This window comes from Egretta garzetta, unplaced genomic scaffold, assembly GCF_000687185.1.
Source record: "Egretta garzetta isolate BGI_Z169 unplaced genomic scaffold, ASM68718v1 scaffold604, whole genome shotgun sequence".
Taxonomy (NCBI): Eukaryota; Metazoa; Chordata; class Aves; order Pelecaniformes; family Ardeidae; genus Egretta; species Egretta garzetta.
Window position 1 is genome coordinate 752679 of NW_009259366.1, and position 24066 is coordinate 776744.

General features: G+C 41.1%; 1 protein-coding gene across 1 annotated transcript in view; it reads right to left on the reverse strand.

Annotated features, from left to right (window-relative positions):
- Window positions 1–8733: 8733 nt before the first annotated feature.
- Window positions 8734–24066, reverse strand: part of LOC104124489 (neuronal acetylcholine receptor subunit alpha-7) — a 59136-nt gene continuing 43803 nt past the window's right edge. The window contains exons 9-10 of the mRNA XM_009636829.2: window positions 14494–14603; window positions 8734–9243 (exon numbers count right to left, since the gene is read on the reverse strand). Coding sequence (XP_009635124.1) covers window positions 8734–9243; window positions 14494–14603 — 620 coding nt within the window. The remainder of the gene's footprint in view (window positions 9244–14493; window positions 14604–24066) is intronic.

Here is a 24066-nt window from a genome sequence, read left to right on the forward strand (position 1 = left end):
TCCTGATGCAGAAGAGAATGTTGGGAGCCCACCAGGAGTTTTTACTGTAAAGGAGTTAATATGTTACTCTTCTTGGAAGATGTAATAATTTATTTACCCTCTGCCCTTTAAAAGTGGTGAATCGTATGGCAAGATGCTGCCCACAATGAACAGCTGGTTCTGCCACTGGCGATATCCCCCATTTTGCTTGTCACATTTGTCTGGGAATTCCACCAGACAGACTTCAGCTGTGCCATCTGGAAAAACATATCTCAGCTGAGAGGAACTACACAGTCTGTATGAGAGCAAAAGCCTTTGTCATCTTGCCAGGAGGACTCTACTAATATGTGGTAGAAAACATACGGTCACTGAGCTACAAAAAACCCAGGCTCTTTTGATGCGTCCATGAGAAGGAAGCTCATGTCCAAAATTAATGGTAGAAGTAATGACAAAGGCCACTATGTAGTATTTTACACCAAAACCTGTATAAAATGACAAAGTGGTACGTACTGCTTCCATCTTTTATCAGACATGGAAGAAAAGCATGGACAAAAGTACAGTTGATTTTTTGTTCTCATCCAGTTTTGGAAGATCAGCTAGTCTTACTGCATGTGCAGATGAGCTAGAGGCCCTTACACACATCCCCAGGGACTGTGGAAAAGACATTTCTCTTTACAAATATGTCTCCCCATCTCACTACTGAACTCTGCCAATTTCACAGGAAAATTCAGTGCTTTGCAGATGCTTAACATCAACCCTTAGTTTTCCAAAAGCCTAGTTTTTCACTTAGCAATCCTAGTTGCCCATGGTGTAAATCTGGTTGCTTCTTGCTATTGACATCGTCTCACAAATACCAAAAGTTGAGACTGTTTTTTGCATAAAAAGTGTGTTATTCTTATCCTGTAGAGGCAACTGTTTCAAAAACATAGCTATGAATAATTCATAAGTGGTCCACTTCTGATTCTGTGGCAACACTTTTAAATCTTGCTTTTAGAATTCTTCGGAAACTTCATAAAAGCTATTGCTGGTTTTGTGGTTTTGTCAGAAGAGACAGAGACCATCTACAGTAGTTTTCTAAACAATCAGGTTCCTGCTCTGTGGGCCAATGCAGCATATCCTTTGAAGCCTTTAGGAAGCTGGGTGTAAGATCTTGTCCTCAGGATAGCCTTTCTTGTTCTCTCTCAGCTTTAACTATGGGAGCTGCTCAAAGATATGAAAGAAGAGGCTGGCCCAAATTTGCTGTGTAGTCTTTCTTCCAAAGGTAATTTGGAGTTAAAATGTAAAATTCACACAGCGCATGCACTGAAAATTCTGTTATTTGTTATTACCATTACATTAACCAAGTCTGTTTCTGGACATTTGGCTTCAATCTGCTACTATTCTTCAAGGCAAAGACTTCTGGGCAGTGGGAAGAATGTGCTGAAGTCCTTGTGGCACATGTGGTGGTCAGCACCTCCACAGCTTCAGCCTTCCAGGTCACTGCACTGCACCAGTCCCTGGGATCAGGTCATTCGTTCATCTGTCTTCTCTCTCTGGGGCTACTGTTTCCCTTTCCTCTTTTAATAGCATGTCTTTAATGGCCCTTTCCCAGGCAGGTCTAGAAAGTTTCTGGCAGTAGCATTCCATTTTACACTGATGTTCCTTGAAGATAATTAGAGAAACCTAATTCTCTAGCTGTCCCCCTCATTACCACAAAAGCTTGCCTTTCAACATCCCCTGCTGAGAACCTGAAACTCTTCCAGTCTTTTCTGCTGATGTTACATCTGTTTGTGCTGCAGTATGCTGGGTCACTTAATCCCAGAGCACAATCATTTAAAATTCAGCAGCAAGACACATCTTCAAAAAACACCCAAGGGACTTTGACAAACAAGGTATTTCAAATGTTGGGTTTGAAGGTGGGCAAGTACTTGAGATTATGTATGCTACACAGTCCTAAAACCTCAACTTCTCCAGTATCGTATCCACCCTAACACTAATGTAGAAACTTCCCTTTTGTCCTTCCACTTCCTTCTGCTTATTATTGTGTGTCTGTGCTACATACAATTTGGCACACTTTTGCAATGATAGTTCACCATCTGATTGCACTTAATTATAAAATTGGAAACTTTCAGAACTGACAAAAACCTTTGTGCCTCATCTCTGACTTCCTTGTGAAGTCACAGTATTTTAGGATTCAGAGTGCTGAGAAAATGAGTTATAAAAATATCCTGGTCATATACAGAACTGTTCACATTAGCCATAAACATGTTTTATATTCTCAGTACTTCTCAACACATACCATGTGGTCTGCTAATTCATTAAGGACTATTAGTTGCAAAGCTATAGAAACAAATTTCAATTTAGGAAGGCATAGTCAGATCACAGACAGTACTGGTCACCTTAGAAGTTGGATACTGGCCTGGAAGGGTCTGTCAGCCACGCCACTATGGCTATTTTAAAAGTGCTGCAGGTGGGCTGAGCTTAGCCATGAACTTCTAGTTTAGCAAGTATGATTTAAGTACACAGTGTTAAACAAACGTTAACTAAAATAATCAGGTTTTATAATTTTGGATCAAAAACCTGTCACACAAAGTCTCTCTGGTGCTCTGTTTTTTCTTTCCCACATGGATTTTTGACATGTAAGAGAAAAAAAAAAACCAAACCCAACACTCTATATGGAAACACATTTGTTTGCCACAGAGTTCTGGGTCATGGGTGCTAGTTGTCTGTGTGTTTCTGATAGGATGCCTCCTTTTCATTGCCCATAGCTAAGATGAAAAAGGGAGCCAGCACCTGCCAGTTTGGATAGTCTTCATGGTCTGACAGACTCTCCAGAGATGTAAAGACCATTCTGCACCACTCCTCTATTGATTTTAAAATGAAAAATCTTTGCTGTTTGCACAGAAATTAAGAGCCTTTTCTTAGGAAAAAAAGGCATCTGCAGGTTTTGGAAGTACTTTTGACATTTGTTTCCAGAGTTATCAAGGAGTAATTTTTCTTAATAAAATAAAAACGATTGTGCTAATTAATTAAAAATAAATTCTTAACTCCAGATCATGTGTCTTCTTTAGAGCCCATAAAAAGTAGGGAAACTATTAGTTGCAAAGCTATAGAAACAAATTTCAATTTAGGAAGGCATAGTCAGATCACAGACAGTACTGGTCACCTTAGAAGTTGGATACTGGCCTGGAAGGGTCTGTCAGCCACGCCACTATGGCTATTTTAAAAGTGCTGCAGGTGGGCTGAGCTTAGCCATGAACTTCTAGTTTAGCAAGTATGATTTAAGTACACAGTGTTAAACAAACGTTAACTAAAATAATCAGGTTTTATAATTTTGGATCAAAAACCTGTCACACAAAGTCTCTCTGGTGCTCTGTTTTTTCTTTCCCACATGGATTTTTGACATGTAAGAGAAAAAAAAAAACCAAACCCAACACTCTATATGGAAACACATTTGTTTGCCACAGAGTTCTGGGTCATGGGTGCTAGTTGTCTGTGTGTTTCTGATAGGATGCCTCCTTTTCATTGCCCATAGCTAAGATGAAAAAGGGAGCCAGCACCTGCCAGTTTGGATAGTCTTCATGGTCTGACAGACTCTCCAGAGATGTAAAGACCATTCTGCACCACTCCTCTATTGATTTTAAAATGAAAAATCTTTGCTGTTTGCACAGAAATTAAGAGCCTTTTCTTAGGAAAAAAAGGCATCTGCAGGTTTTGGAAGTACTTTTGACATTTGTTTCCAGAGTTATCAAGGAGTAATTTTTCTTAATAAAATAAAAACGATTGTGCTAATTAATTAAAAATAAATTCTTAACTCCAGATCATGTGTTTTCTTTAGAGCCCATAAAAAAAAAGGGAAAGTTTTTCATTAGAATTATTTCTAACTAAAATTAAATTTAGAAAATATTGGTAAATCTATTTCTAGGGTTTCTGTAGCTTTGACTATTTCCCTTCCTTCATGAACGTCAGTATTTTATGCTGAGTGGATTTTTTTTGTTTTGGTTTGGTTTTGGTCTGTGACATTTTACTCATTTTCACTTTTTGGTGTTCCTGTCAGTGGCCATGTCCTGAAGATTGTATAGTGGTTCATTGGATGGGTTTGACTGCAAGTCCTTGGTATGATGAAGAAATGGCTACAGGAGAAGCCTTGCCTAAGCAAATGAACCCATTGTTACCAGTGATCTATTCTGAACTCAGAGGAACTATGAAGCCAGTCCACAACTGTACCAGTCAGCACTATAACTGAGGCCAGACCAGGTCTGCTGTTAATGACAGGTAAGCATTTATTTGAAATGCCATTTTTTCTGTTTAAAACCTTCAGTTGTTTGAGCTGTAAAATGAACATTTTGAATGTGCTAAAGATCAAAATTAAACCTTTGCTAGGATGTTGAATGAAAACAGTGTTATAAAAGTTTCCAAAGGAAATATCTTTATTTGTGAGAAATACGCATGCTAGGCCTCTCGTTCAAAACAGCTTAGCTGTTTCCCATGTGTAACATTTCTGGGCATTGTGACAGAAGCTGCTGCCGTGCATTATTCTAAGGAGCCCAATATTCTGGGAGGGTCCAGTTTGGATCAGCTGACTACTCATTAGGCTTTTCAGAAGCACTGGGAAGGATGCAGATGGTTTCGTTTTGACTAGATGACCTCTAGGGGTCCCTTCCGACCCAAAACATTCTATGATTCTATGATTTATTCTAAACAAATAATCCAGGGACAAAACTTGGTGAAAGGACTGGGGATGTATGCTTTTCCTGTAATACTGGGTTTAATGAAACTCAAATGTGTAAAATCAAGGAATAACCACAATTAAGATATATTAAACCTTATCAGTGCTGCTTTAGAATTGGTGGTAGTTAACAACAATTATTTCTAAGCATACTGTCTGCATTCAGTGGTAGCATAGCCGCATCAAATAGTGAAGAAATTAATCCTGATAGTTTAACAGAACTAATGGGATACAAAGTGATCTGTGAGGGCATGAATATTTTGAAGTACCAAGCATGTGATAAAAGGCAAAAGTATATGTGAGCACCCCATCCGCTCCATTAAAGAACTCTCCTATGTGAACTGTACTGAGAGCTGCACAAGGATCTTGTCAACAACAGGGTGAGACATAAGTGAAATTCAGAATTTCCTGCATCATATTAGACTGAACTGCATTTGTATGTACGAATGTGTAGAAATATGGTATACTTTTAGTATAGTGTTCAGATTTGGACATTAGGACAGGTAGAACACAAAAAGATGGAGTGGTGTTAAAGTTCCTTTCAGGACTTGCTGCATGTAGGCAATGTTAAGGTTACATCAGTGCATACTATGAATCTGTACTTCATGGGTTTCAGAAATCTGTACCTGAAATACCCACAATCCTACTTTTTTTTCTGGTAGTTTCACAAAACTTTAAAAGATAAACTTCTCAAAGGTTTCTGTTCACAAAAGAAATTGGCTATGAAGTACTAGGAGTTTTTTTCTTCCAAAATCATAACTGTGATATGATCAAGATCTTGCCAATATTAAAGTAACTGTGTCATGATTGATGACCATTAGGACTTCCATTACCAATAATAAGCATGTTTTTCACCAATGAGAACTTCTTTTTACTGATACTAAGTCAGCTAAGTCCTGGAATTTTGCCTTCTCATATGAAAGGTGTTTTTTTAAATGATTGAGTCTGGTGGTTTCATTTATAGGCTAGAGGTTAACAAGCAGTGATAAAATATATCAATGATACATTAGGGAAATTGAATTCTCTGCTATTGGAAGTTTAAGACTAAGCATCTGTTGAAAGCACTTGAGATGCAGCCGCTCTTGCTCCCATACCGGGACAGGAGATAGATAGATTGTGTGAATGATTCGTGTGATTTCACAGACTTGATAAGGAGTTGGAGTTAGAGATCTGAAGACCATCTTAAATGGTCATGGAAAGCAGTTGTGATGGAATCTAGCTTTGACAGCTATAATATCAAATATAAACCCAAGAGACACTTCTACACCTGTCTGTGGAAACCTCTATAAGAAGACCCTTAGTGGCCTCCACGTCATTCGACAAGAAAGGGAGCCAGCTTTCTGAGCACATGCTTTCTAACTAAATTGAATTTGGAGTTTCATATGTTTTGTGTCCTTTCTCCCTCAGTCTGCGTGTCGTCAAGAGAAAAGAAGACTAAGAAACTCTTGTTTTGCTTATAATTCCAAACAGGATATATAATTCTGGGAAGAGGAAGTTTTCCAATCAAATGGTCTCCACTCAGCTCAACCTCTTAACCCAGGTGTACTCTCACCAAGCGTTTTACAGAGTTCCACATTTTTCTTGCAAATACTGCCAAGAGGAGCTTTACAAAAGGAAGGGGATTTCAACTGGTTTCACTTCTGTTTGTATCTGTGGGGATTTCAGTGTATTTGACACTCGTACTGTCTAAAATCCCAGATTAGTCCTGTTCTTCATTAATATCTTCAGATTTATACCATTCTCTTATCCTGGGCACATGGTAATTTAGAATGAGAAAATGGCTTTAGCTTGTGATCCTCTACTTCTTTATCATAGTCACTACTAAAATGTTAATGTTGATTGAAAGAATTATGTAGCTTTACTGTAGTAAAGAAATACTGGATATTCACTGTTGAAAGTTATACAGGCATACTTCTCATGGTGGCAGATAAAATAGCAAACTTTCAAAGGTGACTAAAATGTTCTAACAAGAATGGAAAGCACATTGTTTCAGGTATACATAAGTGTTTGAGTCAAGATAGTTTGGGCCCTTCGAAAAAGCTGGTAACCTATGACTAAAAGTTAAAATTACGTTTGATGCAATAAATCAGGGCAGATTCTCATCTGCTTATGCTGAATACCTCCATACCAGAAATCTACCATGCCCTCAGGGGAATAAGGTACTCCTCAGCAAGAGGAAATGCATGAGGACCTTTACTATCATGTGCCCATGTTACTGGGGGAGGGTAAAATCACCACTCTTTATGTAACATTTGTTTAAGTTCCTGGGGTTTGTAGAGGATGTTATGGGTTAGTTGCTTGTGGCCGTTTACCCTTTGTAATAGATTTGGGAATTTTTTCTTCTTTTAGAATTATGTAATACCTTGACAGATACTCTGTGACACTAACTTGTGATGCCATGAAGAGCTGTGAATTGGTATATACAGATGATGCATCGATCTTTCCAAGTGTATTGTAATTCTCAGGAAAATCTTAAATGCTTTCACACTTTATTCTGCAGTGCTCTGTATGTGCAATAATAATTTTTCCATGCCATTTTACACTAGGTCATTCTACAGATTTTGTGGTAACAGTGTTACTACCTTCCAAAAGGCCAAGTGACAACTGGATATCAAAAGGATCTGCCTTACTTTGTCATCTGAAAAAGTGAGGAGCAAGCAGTTTCAGTCCAGTGTAAGGATTTGTAAACTGCATGTCATTAACATGAGTTTTAGGACATTTCTGTAAGAGACAACCCAGCCCTGGCAATCTAACAGTACAAGGTAGTAATCTATAACTGGTATTTTTTATTTGCGCTGGATTTTATAAAGTAAAAAGGGATTGAAGTTAATTTTCTGCTGTTGTTTTCAGACAGCTTCCATCCTCCTTCTGATCCCAAGATGTATACATCCAGTTTAAAAACTGTCTTACACAACAACTCTGTTTCATGTAAGGAAACATGCTTTTCATTAGGATGCTAAGTTATGGTGACTGTGTGCTTTAACATTAGCTTTTATCTTTTTATCCTGTCACTGGAGATTACTTTCAATAATTGAGATTTTCGAGCAAAAATATTAGTGGTCCTTGAGCAAGTGTTCTAAAGGTCATTTAGCATCCTGTGTCACAAGCTGCAGAAGTAGTTGGATATTTAGACTTTTTATTTATCGGTTGCCCCCACAACTAAAGCAATAAATCACAATGAGTATTTCAGCTGTTGTCCAAGAGTAGAGCCTGATATCAGTAACCAAACTGCGAGACCAGTTCTGCTTGGTTAGATATTTTTATTAGGCAACCCCCTCCTGAATTGCATTCTGTACCAGCAGGGCCAATTTTGTAAGCAGAAGTAGCAAAATGGGCATTAGAAAGAAGCAGAGATCATGGGAATTTTCTCCCACAGGCTCAGAAAGAGCTACATAGGTCACTAATGGTCTTATGAAGGACTTTTTTTTTTTAAAAGAAAGAAGTAATATTCAGGTAAAAATACATTCTGTTAATATATTTACTGAGAAAACATTCCAGTCACTGCATTAGTAAGAGCTAACATGATGATAGTTTATTTTCATAAATACAATATAATAATTATAAATATAATATAAGTTTGTGGAGATATGTGTGTCAAATTTGAGAAATGAATGTCACAGCCACATTAAACAGAAGTGATAAAACACAAATATACTGAAAACAACAAAACGCTGTAAAGCTTATAGTCATCAATGATCATTTAAATTATTAACAATATCTAAAGGTTCACAAATTCACAATAACATATTGATACCAGTGTTAACTTGCAATAAATACATTATAGATTTGAGTTCTTTTCTATCATTTGTCACGGATCATGACATAATTACACAGGAAACTAGTCTATGAAATAAGTAAGAGTTCAATAAGTTTACCACGCAGTAACTACAATCACAAACATCAGGAATAATTACGTCCTGAAATTATTTTCATCCCCTTTTGTGTATGTTAGCACATGTAAGTACACTTCTCTATTTGAGTTAAATTATCTAGCAAAATTACTGGCAATATTCACTTTTAAATTATCGTGCTCATCTTTGAAATCCTTATGCAAAATCCTTTAAAACAGCTTCTATAAAATTTGGAGCAGACATGAGTATTGTAAATGTGCAAATGATGGCAAAAAGGGTAAATGCAACCAGGCACAATCTGTCTATGACAGCAGCTGCAAACTTCCACTCACTGCAGATCTCTTCACCCTCATCTTGTTTCCTGAAGCGCATTGCTATGAACTGAACTTCCTCCAGGATCTTCACAATCACTGGGATAGTATCCATTAAAGCTTTCTTTTGGACAAGCTCAATATCTTCTGGTAAGGGGCAAGTAATCTTTCCGCTCTTGCTACCCAGATCATTCTTCTGGGGGCAGCATGGATTTTCCATTGCATGGTAGCTATAGATTGTGTTGCCATTGCTGGACCGGTGCCCAGGTAGGACACTCATCTCCATATTGTTTATGCTCAGATGGTGCTTGGGATAGCTATATTTGCAAGAGAGGGGCTTTATATTTTCCCCGGGTTTTTTCATCCGTAAAAACCAAGCAAGAAATAAACGGAACTTTTGTGCATTTTAAAAGTTTCTGACATATTTCATGTGTACTATAGTTAGTCTGTATGGTACTACAGAAGCGTGACTGTGTTCTGTGTTCTCCAGCTGTGTGCTTTCAAATGGGGGTTTTTTGGGTCTGGCTTCTGCCCAAGAATGACCTTTTTTTTGGATATGTCTTGAACATAGAGGTGTTCAAGGTTCACTTAACTTATAAAGCAAAAGAGATGTAAAATCTTACCTTACAAAATTGTTCTTGAAGTCCTATCTTCAGCAAAAAATCCCAAATCTTTGTAACTCAGCAGAGGGCACAAAATTGGTTGTATGGTTTTCAACCATTTCTCAGATAGAATGGAAGGAGATACATTTAAATATTTGGAGGGCCAATGATTAAATTCTGCTGAAAAAACCCTCTATACAATAGTCTAACAGCTGGTTTTAGCACATTCCCCACCCCCATCTCTATCAAGTGTAAATAAATAACCCTGGTTGGTTTTTTGGGGGTTTTTTTTGAAAGCCATTTTAATACTCCTTTGAAGAGTTCAGTCACATAATACAGCAGGCCTTTTTTCAAAAGAGTAATAGTAAATCAGTTAAATTGGGCAGTTAGGAATCTACTATTAATTGCCGTCATTTCCCTGTGCTCTGGTGTACGACTGCTCTGGCGCATTGCAAGAGTGCTTTAACGTGCACAGTTGTGCCCTGTGTTCCTTGTTAAGGTCAGCAGACGAGCTAACCCCAGAGAGTGAATCCAGCATTTTTTCCCAGTGAATGATCCTCAGATATGTTGTCTGAAATCTGAGCCTGCTATGATTCCTATTGTTAATATTGTTTGCTCTAATGGGCTGTGAAATCTGTAATGTCTTCTGTGAAGGGGAGTAAACTAAATCAGTAAAATCTTGTAGTAATAAAGTCCTTCAGGTATTATCTGTACAAAATGGACGTTTGCAATGTGCTTGTGAGAGTTCCTCTGGGAAGATAGGTAGCCTCTTTAATGACTTTATCACTCTGGTTGCCAATCAAATGATGTCCAGGAGAGAAGAGATGTGACCTCTGGTTTCACTTCTGTGCCTTGGCCCGGGACTCCCTGTGTGATCCTGTTCCAGTCACTTCAGCCATGTTTGACTGAGGACCCCACTTCACCTCCAGGGTTGTTTTAGATGCAGGATGAGTAGTCTCCTCTGTTTGCACGGTCCAGATGCGGGGATGGGGAAATTACAGCTAGCACTTTAAGTTGCTGCTGTAATGACAAGCGTAACTTCAGAAAGAAGGGGGCATTAATTACTACAGGTGGGAATAATAATAGTAAAAGCCAAAACCAATGGCCAATGGAAGATGGTTGCACAATTTTCAAATTCTGCAATGAGAGCACTTCTGGGTCACAGCCTGATACCGTTTTCTGTGAGCCTTTCTGCTTTTCTCCCACTAATGAATCTTTTATTCTTAATCCTGAAAGACTGTTTTCCTGTGGTTCACATTATTCTGCTTTGCTTGGGGTCTTTAAATATTTTTTTATTTCCTCCATGGTCACCATAGACAAATAGAAAACTACAACGTAGCAGCCTAAAAAATCAATCCTGGATTTCGTTAAACTTACTTCATTACAATGTCCTCTGACTGCTTATGGACACAAAATGGAACACCACAGAACAAAATAAAGGTCTTAATTGCTAGCGATATTTCAACAGTGTCAGTGGCAAAGGAGAGAAAAAAATTGATTCTCCAGTACTGTGAAATTCCAAAATACTAAACCAGACAAACTTTCTTATTAGAAAATGCTAGTATGCCTGCCTTAGCTCTGGAAGGAGATGTGAGGTGAAAACGCCTTATTCTACAGGAATTCTACTTTTTCTTTCAAGACGAAGTGTTTACTTGTTAGGGAAATTACATTTATAATACAACCAAATCCATTTCCCATAGAAAAATAGATGCACAGAAGACAGCTATACAGCTTTTAATTACTTGAACTTCCAAATGTCCTATTTCCTTGAAAACACAGACACTCAGGCATCAATCTGTTCTTGTCATACTAATTAATTCAGGAGACAGCTGCAGCATAGGTTTTGTTGGAAAACAGCCCTGGCATGATGGTATGAACCTGTGTTATCACCTGCATTATCATATTTGTGTTTCTGTGAAGGAAGGACACAGGTACAACTGCTCTCAGAGGTCAACAGCCTAACCCTGCTGTGACCCTCTCCACCAAGGTCCTCCCCTAACCAAAATACAGCTGTACTGCTAGCACCCATCACAGCCACCTGCCTGGCCTAATCCAGAGGGGAGAGTCTCCAGTTAAAGCTCTCCTGACAAGGAGCATCAGCACTTGAGCAAATGTGTTCATGTCCAGGTTTAAACCATATCAAAAGAAAAGCCTGAAACCTGACGAATGTAATTGAGGCACAGCAGAGAGCCAGAGTGCTCTTACCTTTTCTCACAAAACCCTTTCTCCTCTCTGTGCTTGGTCTCTCCATATCTCTTGCCTATGCAATCGTCTTGGTTGTTAGCAGAAGTAGGTCAATGGAGCTGTAACCCATGCCTGATGTTACCCACTCCCAAACTGCTGCTTAGCTGGACCTTCTTTAGTGCTCTTTTCCATGCTAGCTCAGCAGATGTTATCAAAAGTGTCAAGTAGCCAGCACCTCTCTCTTCTCAACTAAGTAGCCAACAAATGCCCTGACTGAACAACTTGGATTTAAACTCTTCTCTTGGAAAAAGGAGGCACAATTCGAAAGGAAGGCATAATTCTCAGCAGTGGAATAAGGGTAGAAGTGAGCACCTACAGAGAAGCCAAATGTTAACAGGCACATCTCCTCCCTCTTGTGGTTCAAAGGCCAAGCACAGACCCCTTGAGACACAGGCAGGGAAGAGAAGCCGCTTGACTGTAAATAGTTTAGACAGCGAGTGTTTAAGCAATGTGATCAGTTAAATCTCCCAGGTCTGGAGCTGCTCCCACGCAAGCCAGTGCCTTCCCATGCAACTTATGCAGCAGGTAATTCTATTTAAGCAGGAGGTGAGAATAATCCTGTAACAATTAATCAGGTTTAGAGCTTTGCAATAAACTGATGCTTGGTTCTGCCAGGATGAGGAGGGTGTGGGGAGTAAGTAGATGCTAGGAGTATCTGCTGGGACTGGAACCACAGAGGGCAAATTTCAGGTAAGCAATTTCCTTCTTTCTGCAGATGGCTGTCTTAGATTCCTGGATTTCATTGAGCAAAAATCTTTCTGTAAGAAACACCTGAAATAGTTGTACAGGAAAAAAAAAAAAAAAAAAAGGAGAATTTGCCATGAATCCTAATGACTGAGCCTTGCCCATGCCTTGCAGAGGACTAATGCCCAGTTTTGTGGAGTCAGCCTCTTCCTTACACATTTGGCATTTACCCCTTTTCTCTGGAGATATCCCAGCCCTGTCAGCTTGAAGAAGCCACAAACAATATTCAAAGAAAAAAAAAAAAAAAAAAAAGGAGAATTTGCCATGAATCCTAATGACTGAGCCTTGCCCATGCCTTGCAGAGGACTAATGCCCAGTTTTGTGGAGTCAGCCTCTTCCTTACACATTTGGCATTTACCCCTTTTCTCTGGAGATATCCCAGCCCTGTCAGCTTGCCTGGTCTGCAGCTTTCACAGTCTATCATCTGCACTTCCCAGTAGTGCTTTCCACAGCCTTCACTTACATACATTAAAAAAACGCCAGCCGATTCAGCTGCCACGTTCCTCAAGAGTGAGAATACGCTGCACGCTGTGTTTCCAGCCAAGAGAGCAAGAGCAGACTTGCAGGGCCTGTGAGCAGACTTAATATGAGCCATTGTGTCTAGGCTCCTTGAAAAGCAGACAAATCTGTAAAGTTGTCCATGGGGACTGTTATGCTGCTGCATATCCTGTCCGTGTAGACGTCTGAAGTGTGTTTACATAGATTTCTGCCCTCAGGTCTTGCTTACATGCCAGTTCATCTGGAATTCACATGCTCTGCTGTCTTGAAAGTAAGATGATTTTAAATGATACAGCACTTTAAGAAATAATTGTTAGTATACTTAATTAATACTGGACTTTTTTTTTAATTTGCATTGATGCTGCAGTTTATTTTTAAAGAGGCTAAATTAGAAAGCTGTTCTGTACTCAGGCTGATATTGGTAAAGATGTAACATTTAACATCATGTCAGGATAATTGTCTAGCATGACAAATGTGATGAATGAGATACCACAGGATGCTGCACAACCAGATTTCTGTGAAACCAGGGTGGGTAAATAGCTGACTGTAACTATTTGTATCTGCTTCTGCTTTCATTCCCTTTATTTTTGTAAATACAAAGCATACCCTGCTTATTCTACAATCTATTGTCAGAGAAAGGAGAGAGAAAAAAAGATCGTTTTCTTTTAACTTGAAAATCCAAAGGAAATGCATTCCTCCTGAAAGCCAGCTGGCGTTGGTGTCAGACCTCCCTTGGCTAACAAAGTCTGCTGCTGTAAAGAGGGTCCACACACTAATGCACTGAGAACTGATCAGATGGCAGCAGACAAAATTGTTTTTCCACACAGACAAGTGGATGTGACTTAAGCACAAGGCAGATTTCCAAGCCAGGAAGTCCAGGGGTCTCCTCAGTACAGTCAGACTGAGCCCAGTGGTGTTGCCTTTCTGTTTCTGCTGGTGGTGCACTAGCAGTGAGCTCCAAGCTGTGAGAAGCATAGCTGTGTTCAACACCCTCGCTACACTGAGGCGTTAGGGTTCCTGATCTTCCAGCAACTCAGAGAGCCAGCTCGTAACCGGAACAGTTGCAAGACAGAAGTAAACTGGCTTCACCTCCTGTCTTGGTTTTGAGAGATCACAGCTCTGTCAGGAACTGCAGTGAGAACCTCCCTAAGGGAACAAGGCAGACAAACTGACCAGCAGAGACCAGTAAATGTTTGTTTAGTGCTTTGAAATGTCACATTTTATCAGTACTGGTGTCTGCTGGATAAGAAATCAAGGTGTTTCCCATGGGGTTAGAACTTGCAAAGTGGGTGCTGAGCAAGATTACTCTGCCATGACTCAACCACCCTGTTGTAAGTTTAAATAGAAAATTAAAATAACGAATACTGGTTTTAATGGAAAAACAAATTTAGTATTTCATCCTTTCCCTCCAATAACAAACACGTCTCACACATACTGTCTGTAGCTGACTCTTCAGATTAACAGAGAACAATTTCTGCCCCTCATAGTTTACTATAGCTTTTAGATTTTTTTTTTCTTTCATAGGCTGTTGAATATTTACCACCAAAGCTGCTTACCCATTTGGGCATCTTTCCTGCTTGTGGGTCATGATGGTGAAACTGCAGAACCAGCACTGTGACCACCACAGACAGACCAACAATGACCATGATGCTAGCAAAATACTGAGCTGCAAGTAAAAGGAGAACTTGATTAGGAGGGGAAAAAACAAACTAAAGGCAAATAATATTCCTTGGCTGTGCCCGAGATCTACATTTGAGAAGTGCTTCCTCATGTCTAAACATCCTCTTCTCTGATCTTCCACACTGGAGCATTTTAGGCCTTTGAGGTTTTCTCCAAGGAGGGAAGGGCTAGAACTAATGGAAGTTGTAAACTGCTTGGGTTTTGTTCCCAGAGAGGAATGTAGAGCCCTCTGTTAAGGACCTGCTCCCTGCCTGCTGCCAGGACAGAGAGGAGTGGGGCTGACCAGACCCACTGAACACCACCACCCCCACCCCTGGGCCACCGTGCAGTACCAGCAGAGGTGCCGGAGAGAAACGCATCGTCGTGGAATCACTGGACCCCTGAGGAAGCGTCACCAGACCACCTTCTTTGCCCCACTGCTGCTCACAAGGGTTTAGGCATATTTTTCAGTACCTTCCTTGCCTCTCAAGACCACTTCTTTTCGTTCCTACAATAGCATGCTACACCCTTGCTGAGTGCTAAATTTAAGTCTGCCATGCAGGAAAGAAATCAAGATCTTGAACACCAGAACTGAGACTTGAAACTGTATCTCCTAAGTGGCAGTACAGCTTCCTCATGCCAGGAGTGAGGTTGATGCACTGGAGGGTAAAGGGGAATTACCCACAGGGTTAATGACATTTGAAGGCTGCTGTGGCAAAATACCATGGATCATTACCATTGTCTGATACGATGGGTCAATCTGGGAGAGCATATGACACTGCCCCAGACTGCAGCCTCCTCCCACCTCCAGCCCTCCCTCTGCAGCTTGCAGGAAAAGTCAAAAATTCAATACAGTCTCCAAGGCAAGTTTTGTTCTGGCTGTTTCTTAATACTACTTCCCACTGCCTCAGCAGCAAAAAGCTTGTTCATAATAATGAGGTTTTCAGGCCTTCTTGAAGCCAACACTGCAATTGCTTCAAGAGACGGGCATGGCTTTCCATAGCAAAATGAATTATGCAGCTGGATTAGAAGAATAGTCCTGAGGGTGAGGTGAATTGGAAGATGTCTGTTGCACTTACTCATGAGAGAACAGAGCCAACAGCCAGGGAGAAGCAGAGCAAACCAGGTACTCAGGTTTTGGGGAAGCTGGCTGATCTGATTCCACTATGCCCCATGTCACAGAAACACAGCAGTGTTGATATCTCTGGTTTAATTACTTCCATAAATTGGAATTTTGATGTCACCAGACTTCAAAGGCCTGAAGTGATCTGTTTAAAATGGCTTTGGCTAGGATTTTTCACAGATCCTTGGAAAACTAGTCACCTGGTTGAACCTGGAAACAACTTGGTATTATCTGACTCAAGATCCCAGCCAATGATCAGCAGAGGAATTCATACTCTCATTTTCTTGTGCTGTAAACCCAGAAACAGAGGTCAGAAAACTGCTATGGAGACCTGACAGTGAACAGGGAAAACAGTTCTCTCAGGAGCAGACTGGGAACCGTAGGGGACCTGTGGACCATAAAGAAAGATGTTTTATGGTTTTGCCTGGTGATAGGCAAAGAAGGTGGCTGGGTGTGCATCACCTGCATTTTTCAGGGGGCCCTTCTGTTCAAGGTCCAGTGTTATCAGTTGGAAGGTAAGGATGGAGGAAATAGAGCATGGTACTTCAGCACTATTATCAGTGTCAGGCAATAAAATGTCACATCTGTGAAATGAGAACTGGTAAGTAGACTTAGAAGCCCAGGTAGGTGCAGATGCTGTATTCATTTCAGGGGAGAAAGCCCCAAAGCCCTGGAGCAACCCAGAACTACTCTAGGGCTGGATCTTGCCAGCCCTGAAGAACCAGCAGTGAAAGGGGAGGAAGAAAGTAGCAGTGGCTGTCACATCTGTCACATTATCCTTTTATGTCTCTAGTTGGAGTTATGATGAAGGCTGTTGTCTCCTTTCCTGTGGCAAGACAAGGTAGACCTAATAGCTGTTACTCATAAAGGAATTGCTAGATCTTCTGCCCATGGATCTCTTTGACTGAAAACATGACTTTGTACTTACGATCCAGACCCTGCATTGGGGCAAAGCCGCAGATATGGATGGCCAAGACCTAGCTGGGCCTGGGTTCAGTGACAGTTCACCTACAAGGGAAGGAGAAACCCCAGAACTGAGTGGATATGTCCACAAAGCAAAATGGTCCTTGCTCTGAAACAGTATCCTTACCCACTCAGCATTTCCTGATCTTCCCTTCCAGGGTTTAATCCTACATCCTCTCTTTCCCAGCAGCAGAAAAACATGGTCCTCCTTCAGTAGCCAGGAGAACTGGTGGGGAATAATCCTGTGCTGTCTCCCACGCACCTCCCTAAAAGCATGGCTTGATCCTCCTTCAGTCTGCTGGCTTGGCATCTCTGTTCCTGGCAGTCTTTGGCCCTTGCACCAGACAGATAAAATGCATCACTTGGTGAAAGCTACAAGGGCTGCTGTCCCTTTCCACCTCTAATACCCCCTCTGATATGACCATCATATCAGAGAAAGTTGACCTTCTCCAGCAACCCTGTGAGCAGAGGCACCTAGCTCCTGAAAGGATCAAGCTACAATGTGCATAGATAACACTTTCCTTGGAACCACAGAACTGCAGTCTTCGCTCACCCTACCCTAGCACCACAGAGCCCTGAATTAGTGAACTCTATTCCTGGGCATCACTGATGTTGCTGAGCACAGAAATAGGATGCCCTCTTGTGAAACTGCACAGGAGACAAGCAGTGAAGTAAGAACTGAGCTTTGGTCTCCCAAGCAGCAGCCACAGCCGATCCACCAGACTTTTTTCACCAGTATTTTAGGATCTATCCTAAACCCTACAGCACTTATGCAGCTAGGACTTTGAAGCTGCCACTCCCACAAAGTCCTACCCCCATGTGTGTGTGTTTGGCAGCGGTAAATTCAAGCCTGATTTTACAAAGCTGTGCCCCTTTCATTTAAACTGCAGAAGAGAAAAGCTCAGCAACGCTTGCTAAGTATCTCTTATACCCTTCTTCAGATGTCCTGGTTACTAGATCATCCCTGGTATGGATGGTCAGCTTGGAGGCTTTAACAAATTACTTCACCATAGGCAGTGTCAGGAACAACAATCCCAGACGAGAGTGCATCTGAAGGAGCAGTGTCCTGCTTGCTGTATGTCAGCTGCCCAGAGGCACAGCTGGGAAGCGACTGACCCCTTCTGGAGGGGAACTGGCTCATTTTCACTCTATACCTTGGACAGCTGCCACAGGCCAGGAAAAGGGACCAGAAGACCTGTGTTTGGAGCCCCTCGGTATCCCTGACTTATATAGCAACTTTCCCCAAGGATACCAAGGTCTGCACTGGTCACTGCTAGATGCCCTTCATGTGTTTTCAATCCTGCATGCTTTTTCAGCAGTTGTGTGTGAACAGATAAGCTGTTTTGGATGCTCGGTTGATTTCTTTCAAGTACTATGACTTATTTGTGCTTCAACAACTGATTTTCTCCCCTTTCTTTGCCAAAGAAGGCATGATGTAACACACTACCCGGACAGCTGTTTTAACATCTGGGAGTTGTCAGTCCCTGTCTCAGCGCTATCAGAAGATGATTGGGTGCTGTTGGCATAGCAAATACAATCTAACACAACCACAGATATCCAGAAAGCCTTTTTAAAAAATCAGTCACAACAGCTGCTTGGTCTTGAAGACACCATCTGACATCACATATATCAAAAGGACGGCAATGACTTCCAATTCATAACTTGAGGGGCTTCCAGTACCATTTTTGGACCTTCTATGCCATTATTTGATGTTAGAGAAGCACCTTAGGATTATTTTAGAGATGTTTTGAGTGGAACTGGATTAACTTTAAGAACTGACTGAGAGCAGTGTAAATAAAACAGAAACCCAAAGAGGAGCAAGATGATTCCAGGTGGATGCTTTGTCTTGTTGATTTTATCACTGAACACTGAGTGAGAAAGCAGTCTCTTACCCAGATTTGTTAAAATTGTTAATCATAGGATAGGCAGAGCTTCTCCATTGTGACCAGTCACAGTCTTCTTGTTCCTCTAGTGAGGGAAGGAGGAGAGTGTCGTGCTCAGGTATTCGCAGTGATCAAGTTGGATAACTCCCGCTGCTATTCCTGCTTGTATTCCTTCTTTGCAGGAAACATCAGGGTTTGCATATGAAATGATGGTCTGGTTTAGAGCTGTTCTAAGTCAGGTCATTTCAGTCATTCAGTGCTGATTGCTTCTGGTGAACACTCAGAAAACAGGAATGTCCCAGAGCATGCACAGAATGAGATATTCACTGCTTCTCTTTCTGGAAATGGTCCAGGTTAATGAACTGAAGCCTATGATGGATGCAGAAAACCTCAAACAGCAGCAGATGGGCTTTCAAAGACCCTTTTTCCTTTCTCCTATGTCAGGGATCAGGCCTGATGCTGGGCATATGTTGTTGCAGTCTACAATGGGTGATGGCTGAGTTCCTCAGAGACCAGGGCAACCAAAAGGTAAAGGAGAGATTCCCTTGCTGGCTGAGGACATAGACATGAAAACAGTTACCACTGTTGTTGAGATTTGCTGTAGCTGGGACACCTTGTGCCGTCCATTAGCTTACAGTGACAGTAAAAAGCGAGGAGCATCACCTCAGTCCAGCTGGTCCCTCATAAACATGAAATGCTTTAAAAGAGTGAGACACTTCAGGATTGGACCCTGTGCATACCTTTTGGTTATGGTACTTGAAGCATTTTCACAGTGTTTTCAAACTCTTCTCCTCCCACATGGTTTTAAAGAATAGAACTGGATGTAAAAGTAAAACTGTTCTCTTTTTATTGATAAAGAAAAATTATCCAAGACTCATGGCTTTGGGAAAAGCACCATTGATCATGGGGCATGAAACTGTAAGAGCTGTGAATGACAATTACTGTTTCACAGAACAGGCTGAGCAGGGTCCTGGTGCCAGCAAGGCACCAGGGAGGACCATGAAAGGGAGCAGGACAAACACTCCACAAAATCCAAAAGAGGCAGAGTAAAGAGAAGTGGCAGCAACTGAGGACATACGGGCAGATGACAGAAAATGTAACAGGAGATTAATCTCATTTTCTCTCTCTAGTCAGAACCTCTAATGCCTCATGCTCATAATTTAAAACAATCTGTAACTCCTGGAGGTGGCAAAGCACCACATTGCTTCCTTGTCTTAGTAATTTGCAGCCTTGTTTGCTGTATGACAAACTGCAAGAAACCACCCCTAGCGTCTACTACAAATGTTCTTATTCACAGCATAAAACCTTCATTCTTACCAAAATAACATAGGCATGATAAAGAATGGCAAGGAGGGGACATGGCTGAAATTAAGTCATGATAGTAGAGCCCTAAGCAACAAGTAATTGTTGTGGTTTTTGAAGAAGCAAATTAAGATAGAGATAAATGCAGTTTTGTTATCTGGAGATGAAGATAATTTTCATGGTGTGCTATTTGGTATGTCCAGCGAAGGTGTCAAGAATCGCATGGATGTTAATCATAGGAAGTGATGGTTCCTCACATTCATGATCCCTGTGTTCCTCTTTCAAATACTCTATGCACACGCTAACTTTCAGGTGTTCCACACTTTCTGCTATAAAACTCCTTTTAGAGCAAAATACAGATGCTTGATCCAAAACCAATGGTGGTGTTGTGGAGAGAGCTGGAAGAAAATAATAATTTGCAGCACTTTGGAGTTATTTGATCATGGAAAAAATCAGAAATTTTTAAGCACTCCTCCTGTGAAAGGGGATGCCTTGAATTTCCAGGTCTAAAAAGTGTTTATGGGAGAAACAAATCATCTGACTGGCCTGAGAGGTCTGAACATTTGATTTCAAGATTTGGCTTTTGGGCAGAAGCATGCCTTCCTGCTTTGACAAAATACTTTGAAAGCAATACTTCCTCAGTGCACTGGCTGAGGTGGAGGAAGAGCAGCCAACTCAGAGCTTGTTGCAGCTTTGGTCTTGAGCTGAAAGTGTCCTGCTGTGGGTGCTCCTAGCTGTTTCTCTCAGTGACTGTACTTTCTGTGTCACCTGGAACCCTGACCTCAAGGACCGCAGTAGCTTTGCACCAATACAAGACTAAAGAGCTGGGTTAGGTTTTCAGAGTAAGCATTTCAGGGTCTGTCTCTGCACAGTGTCACCCTGTTCTCAAAACACAGTAAACCAGAGGTGACTGCAAGGTGGGTGTGCATGGGTGGAGGAGGGACCCCTCAGCCTGTGTCTGACTGCAGAGTAGAACAAGAGGTGAACCTGCTGCTTACTAGGGCTGGGGGCTTAATGCTTAAAAACAAAGCATCTGTTGCTGGAAGCAGACAGCATGATGGGGGGAGAGGGAAAAGTGGGGACAGCTACAAGCTTTTCAGTGCCATGTGGCCCCCAGTGTTTTCCCCTCTGGAGATGATATTGTGTCAGGGAGAAAGAATGGTCAGGAAGCTGTACTGGTTACACTCATAATTGCGTTGCTCTCAATTTTCCAGAGCAATGTCTTTTGGCCCTGTCTGACTTTAACATGGGCTGTGGATTGATCTGTTTTTCTGAAAAAACTGGCTGATTTTGGTAGTAACTAAACATTATTTTAGGAGCTGAATTTTTTTAAGTCTGTGAGTCCAAACTAGCAGCTTATACTGAGACATTGATTTTTCAAGACATTCCTACAGCAGTGCAAGATGAATGAGATTCTGGTCCCTGCTTTATTGGGTACCGCTGGATGTGGGTAAGCATGACCACCAACGGTATAAGCTTAAGAAGGCTCTAGTCAAATGATAGTCATGAAGGGGAAGAGTTACCGTTAGGAATCTATCTTAACTTAGGGAAACTTGTTCCTTTGTGACTTCTTAATGCATGACTTCCTAGCGTTAACTACAAGGTTGCTTTCAAATGGAAAACACAGTTTAATGAAACAGGCCAGGGATATGGAGACTGTAAACAGGGAGGCAGAGTGCTCTTTAAAAAAAGGAATTCATGCGTATGTCTACTGCCTAAGGAAGGAACTCAGCCTTTCTTCAGAGATGGTCATAAAACCATTACTGGATCTGATTATCTAGTGCTATTTACACAGATTGCATTGTCTCTGTAGAAATAAAAAAAGGCCTTCCAGTTTAGATCCAAAAGCCTCAAATGTAGTTCTCAGATGAACTACCTAATTTAAATTAATTATTAATTTATTATTATTATTATTTATTATTAATTTAATTTAACTAATTTTAGTTTCAATGGGCAGGACCTGAGCTTGTGCAAAAGCTCTAATTGAAATAATAGTATTTGTTTAATTTTGATTTGTTCACTGAACCAGGAAATCAACACAATGAGACATGGATATCCCTTCTTACATAATGAGCTAGACTGGGTGCAACGGTGTTAGGTGGTAGGGGAAGGAAGCTGCATGAAATCCCCATGAAATTACTGGCATTTATAGTGCAAGACAAACCTGTGCATAACTGCATAGAAAGAACAATTGTTGTCACATGCCTGAGCTGTAACACACAGGCTTTATGATTTTACCCAGTGATTAGTGCACTCAGACCAATAATTTCAGGTGTGTAACACATCTGGAGTTCTTTGCGTTTCTGCATATCGTTTCCTCAAGTAATGAACTCCAGCTGTCTACTTACATAGACTCTTGATAAAAATATCTTTAAAGAGAGAAATTAAAAGTATGTCAAATCACAAGTGCAGCCAGACACTCTTCCCATGAGGCATGATTAAGCTATACTAGGAAGGGTAAGTTTAGAACACAGCTGCTGCTGTATAGTCATGGTCTGAAAGTCTTTTAGGAGCTACACTGTAGAGATTTGAACTGGCAGGAGGGACCTCCAGGACCCTGTAGTGAAACAAGCCTTGTTCACACCATCGATTTGTGTTGGATTCTGGCCAAATTGTTGTGATTGTAGATGTCATGGGACTTTAATGTTTTTGATCCAAATGGCTGAGCTGGTTTCTGTTGCTCTGGGTGGTTAATTTTTTTAAGCAGAACCAGAAGCATCTTTGCTCTGTTTCCTACACTTCTCCTTTCTTTGGCATCACAGATGAGTTTGCAGAAGGCCAAGATTCAACTTTTGAAAGACTGCTGTGCCTTGCTTCGCACGTATGCATGCTGCTGAAAACTGTTTTTTGGCAATACCTCGTTCGCCCCAAAGGGGAAGATGTCCTGGAGAAGGACAGGAGCAAACATGCTGCTGGGCAAGGAATAGCTAGTTATTAGTGTAAATGCAAGCCCCCAAGAAAGCTGAGTGAAAGCAAGGGGCAAATGTGATGACATGGCCTGTCCAACTGGAACATTTCTTGGCACGGAAAGGGACTGGCTCACTGTGGAAAGGAAAGGTGTATCCATCACCCTGCAGAGTAGAGGGTCAGGGTGTATCAAGGTGTGGAGTAGTCTGCTGCTGATTTCTGGGCCCAAGCTTTACCACTTGCTCTTTACAGAAAATAAGTTGGCTTGGGTTTTATGTGTATTAACACAGCAGTCAGTAGGCTACATAGAAATGGGAGTGCATCGTGTGGGGAAGTCGCATGTGTGGAATAAGAGAGTCTCTACTCTCAGCAGCTTTATGAACAGACAGAGAATGCAGAGGACATACCAAGAAAGAGGGGAGCCACTTTGCAGAGAGGTGGAAGAAAGCAAGTGTCTTGCCCCACCTTGTGATTATTTAGGCTGAGAGGTGCTTCATTTATTGTAAATGTAAGCTGAGGTCAAGGGAGGGTGGACTCAACTAAGAAGAATCAGGGTACGATTTCCACACTTCTTTGCAAATATACCAGACCTTAGAAGCTAGTTCTTTTATTGGTGCCATATTAGACCAGCTTCCTTTACCCCTTCAACAAAGACACTCCAAACAGCATCTGTGAGAATTTTCCATGTTATTACAGTTAAGCAGTTGAAGCTGAGGTCAGAAGGCATAGAAAAGTAAGAAGTACAGTAATGCTAGGTGCTAGTGGTTTTGTACTAGCAAAGGCTGGGAGTGTTCATCCAGGTCCAGTTAGATGCGGATACACGTTTGTTTTTAAAAACCCAGGCCCTAAGAATACAATACAGATTTTTAAAGTGTGTGGGGTCATGTTTTCAGAGCATCTCTTCTCCCACATAGATGAAGACCAGCAGCACTGGCTTTTCTGTAGACCAGAAATAGATCTCTCTATTTCGAGATCAAATTACTTGCACCCTTCTCAAACCACATGCTTTAGAAGATTTGTTTATTCTTGTAGCTTGGCGCTAACCACATTGATTTTCCAAAATTTGAACAAGCTGTCCAAGCGTCCTTCTTTTCCTCACACTCATTCTTGAGGATTTTCAACTGGACTGGACATCACACTGAAGAACTATGATCATGACTCCAGTTCAGCAGCTAAAATATCCCATTTGGGATTGCCTGTAAGATATCATGCTGTGTTCTCCTGTTAGAATAAGGATAATTTTTTCAGACCTCAAGTCAAGATCATGTAAAACCACACAGACCATCTTTGAG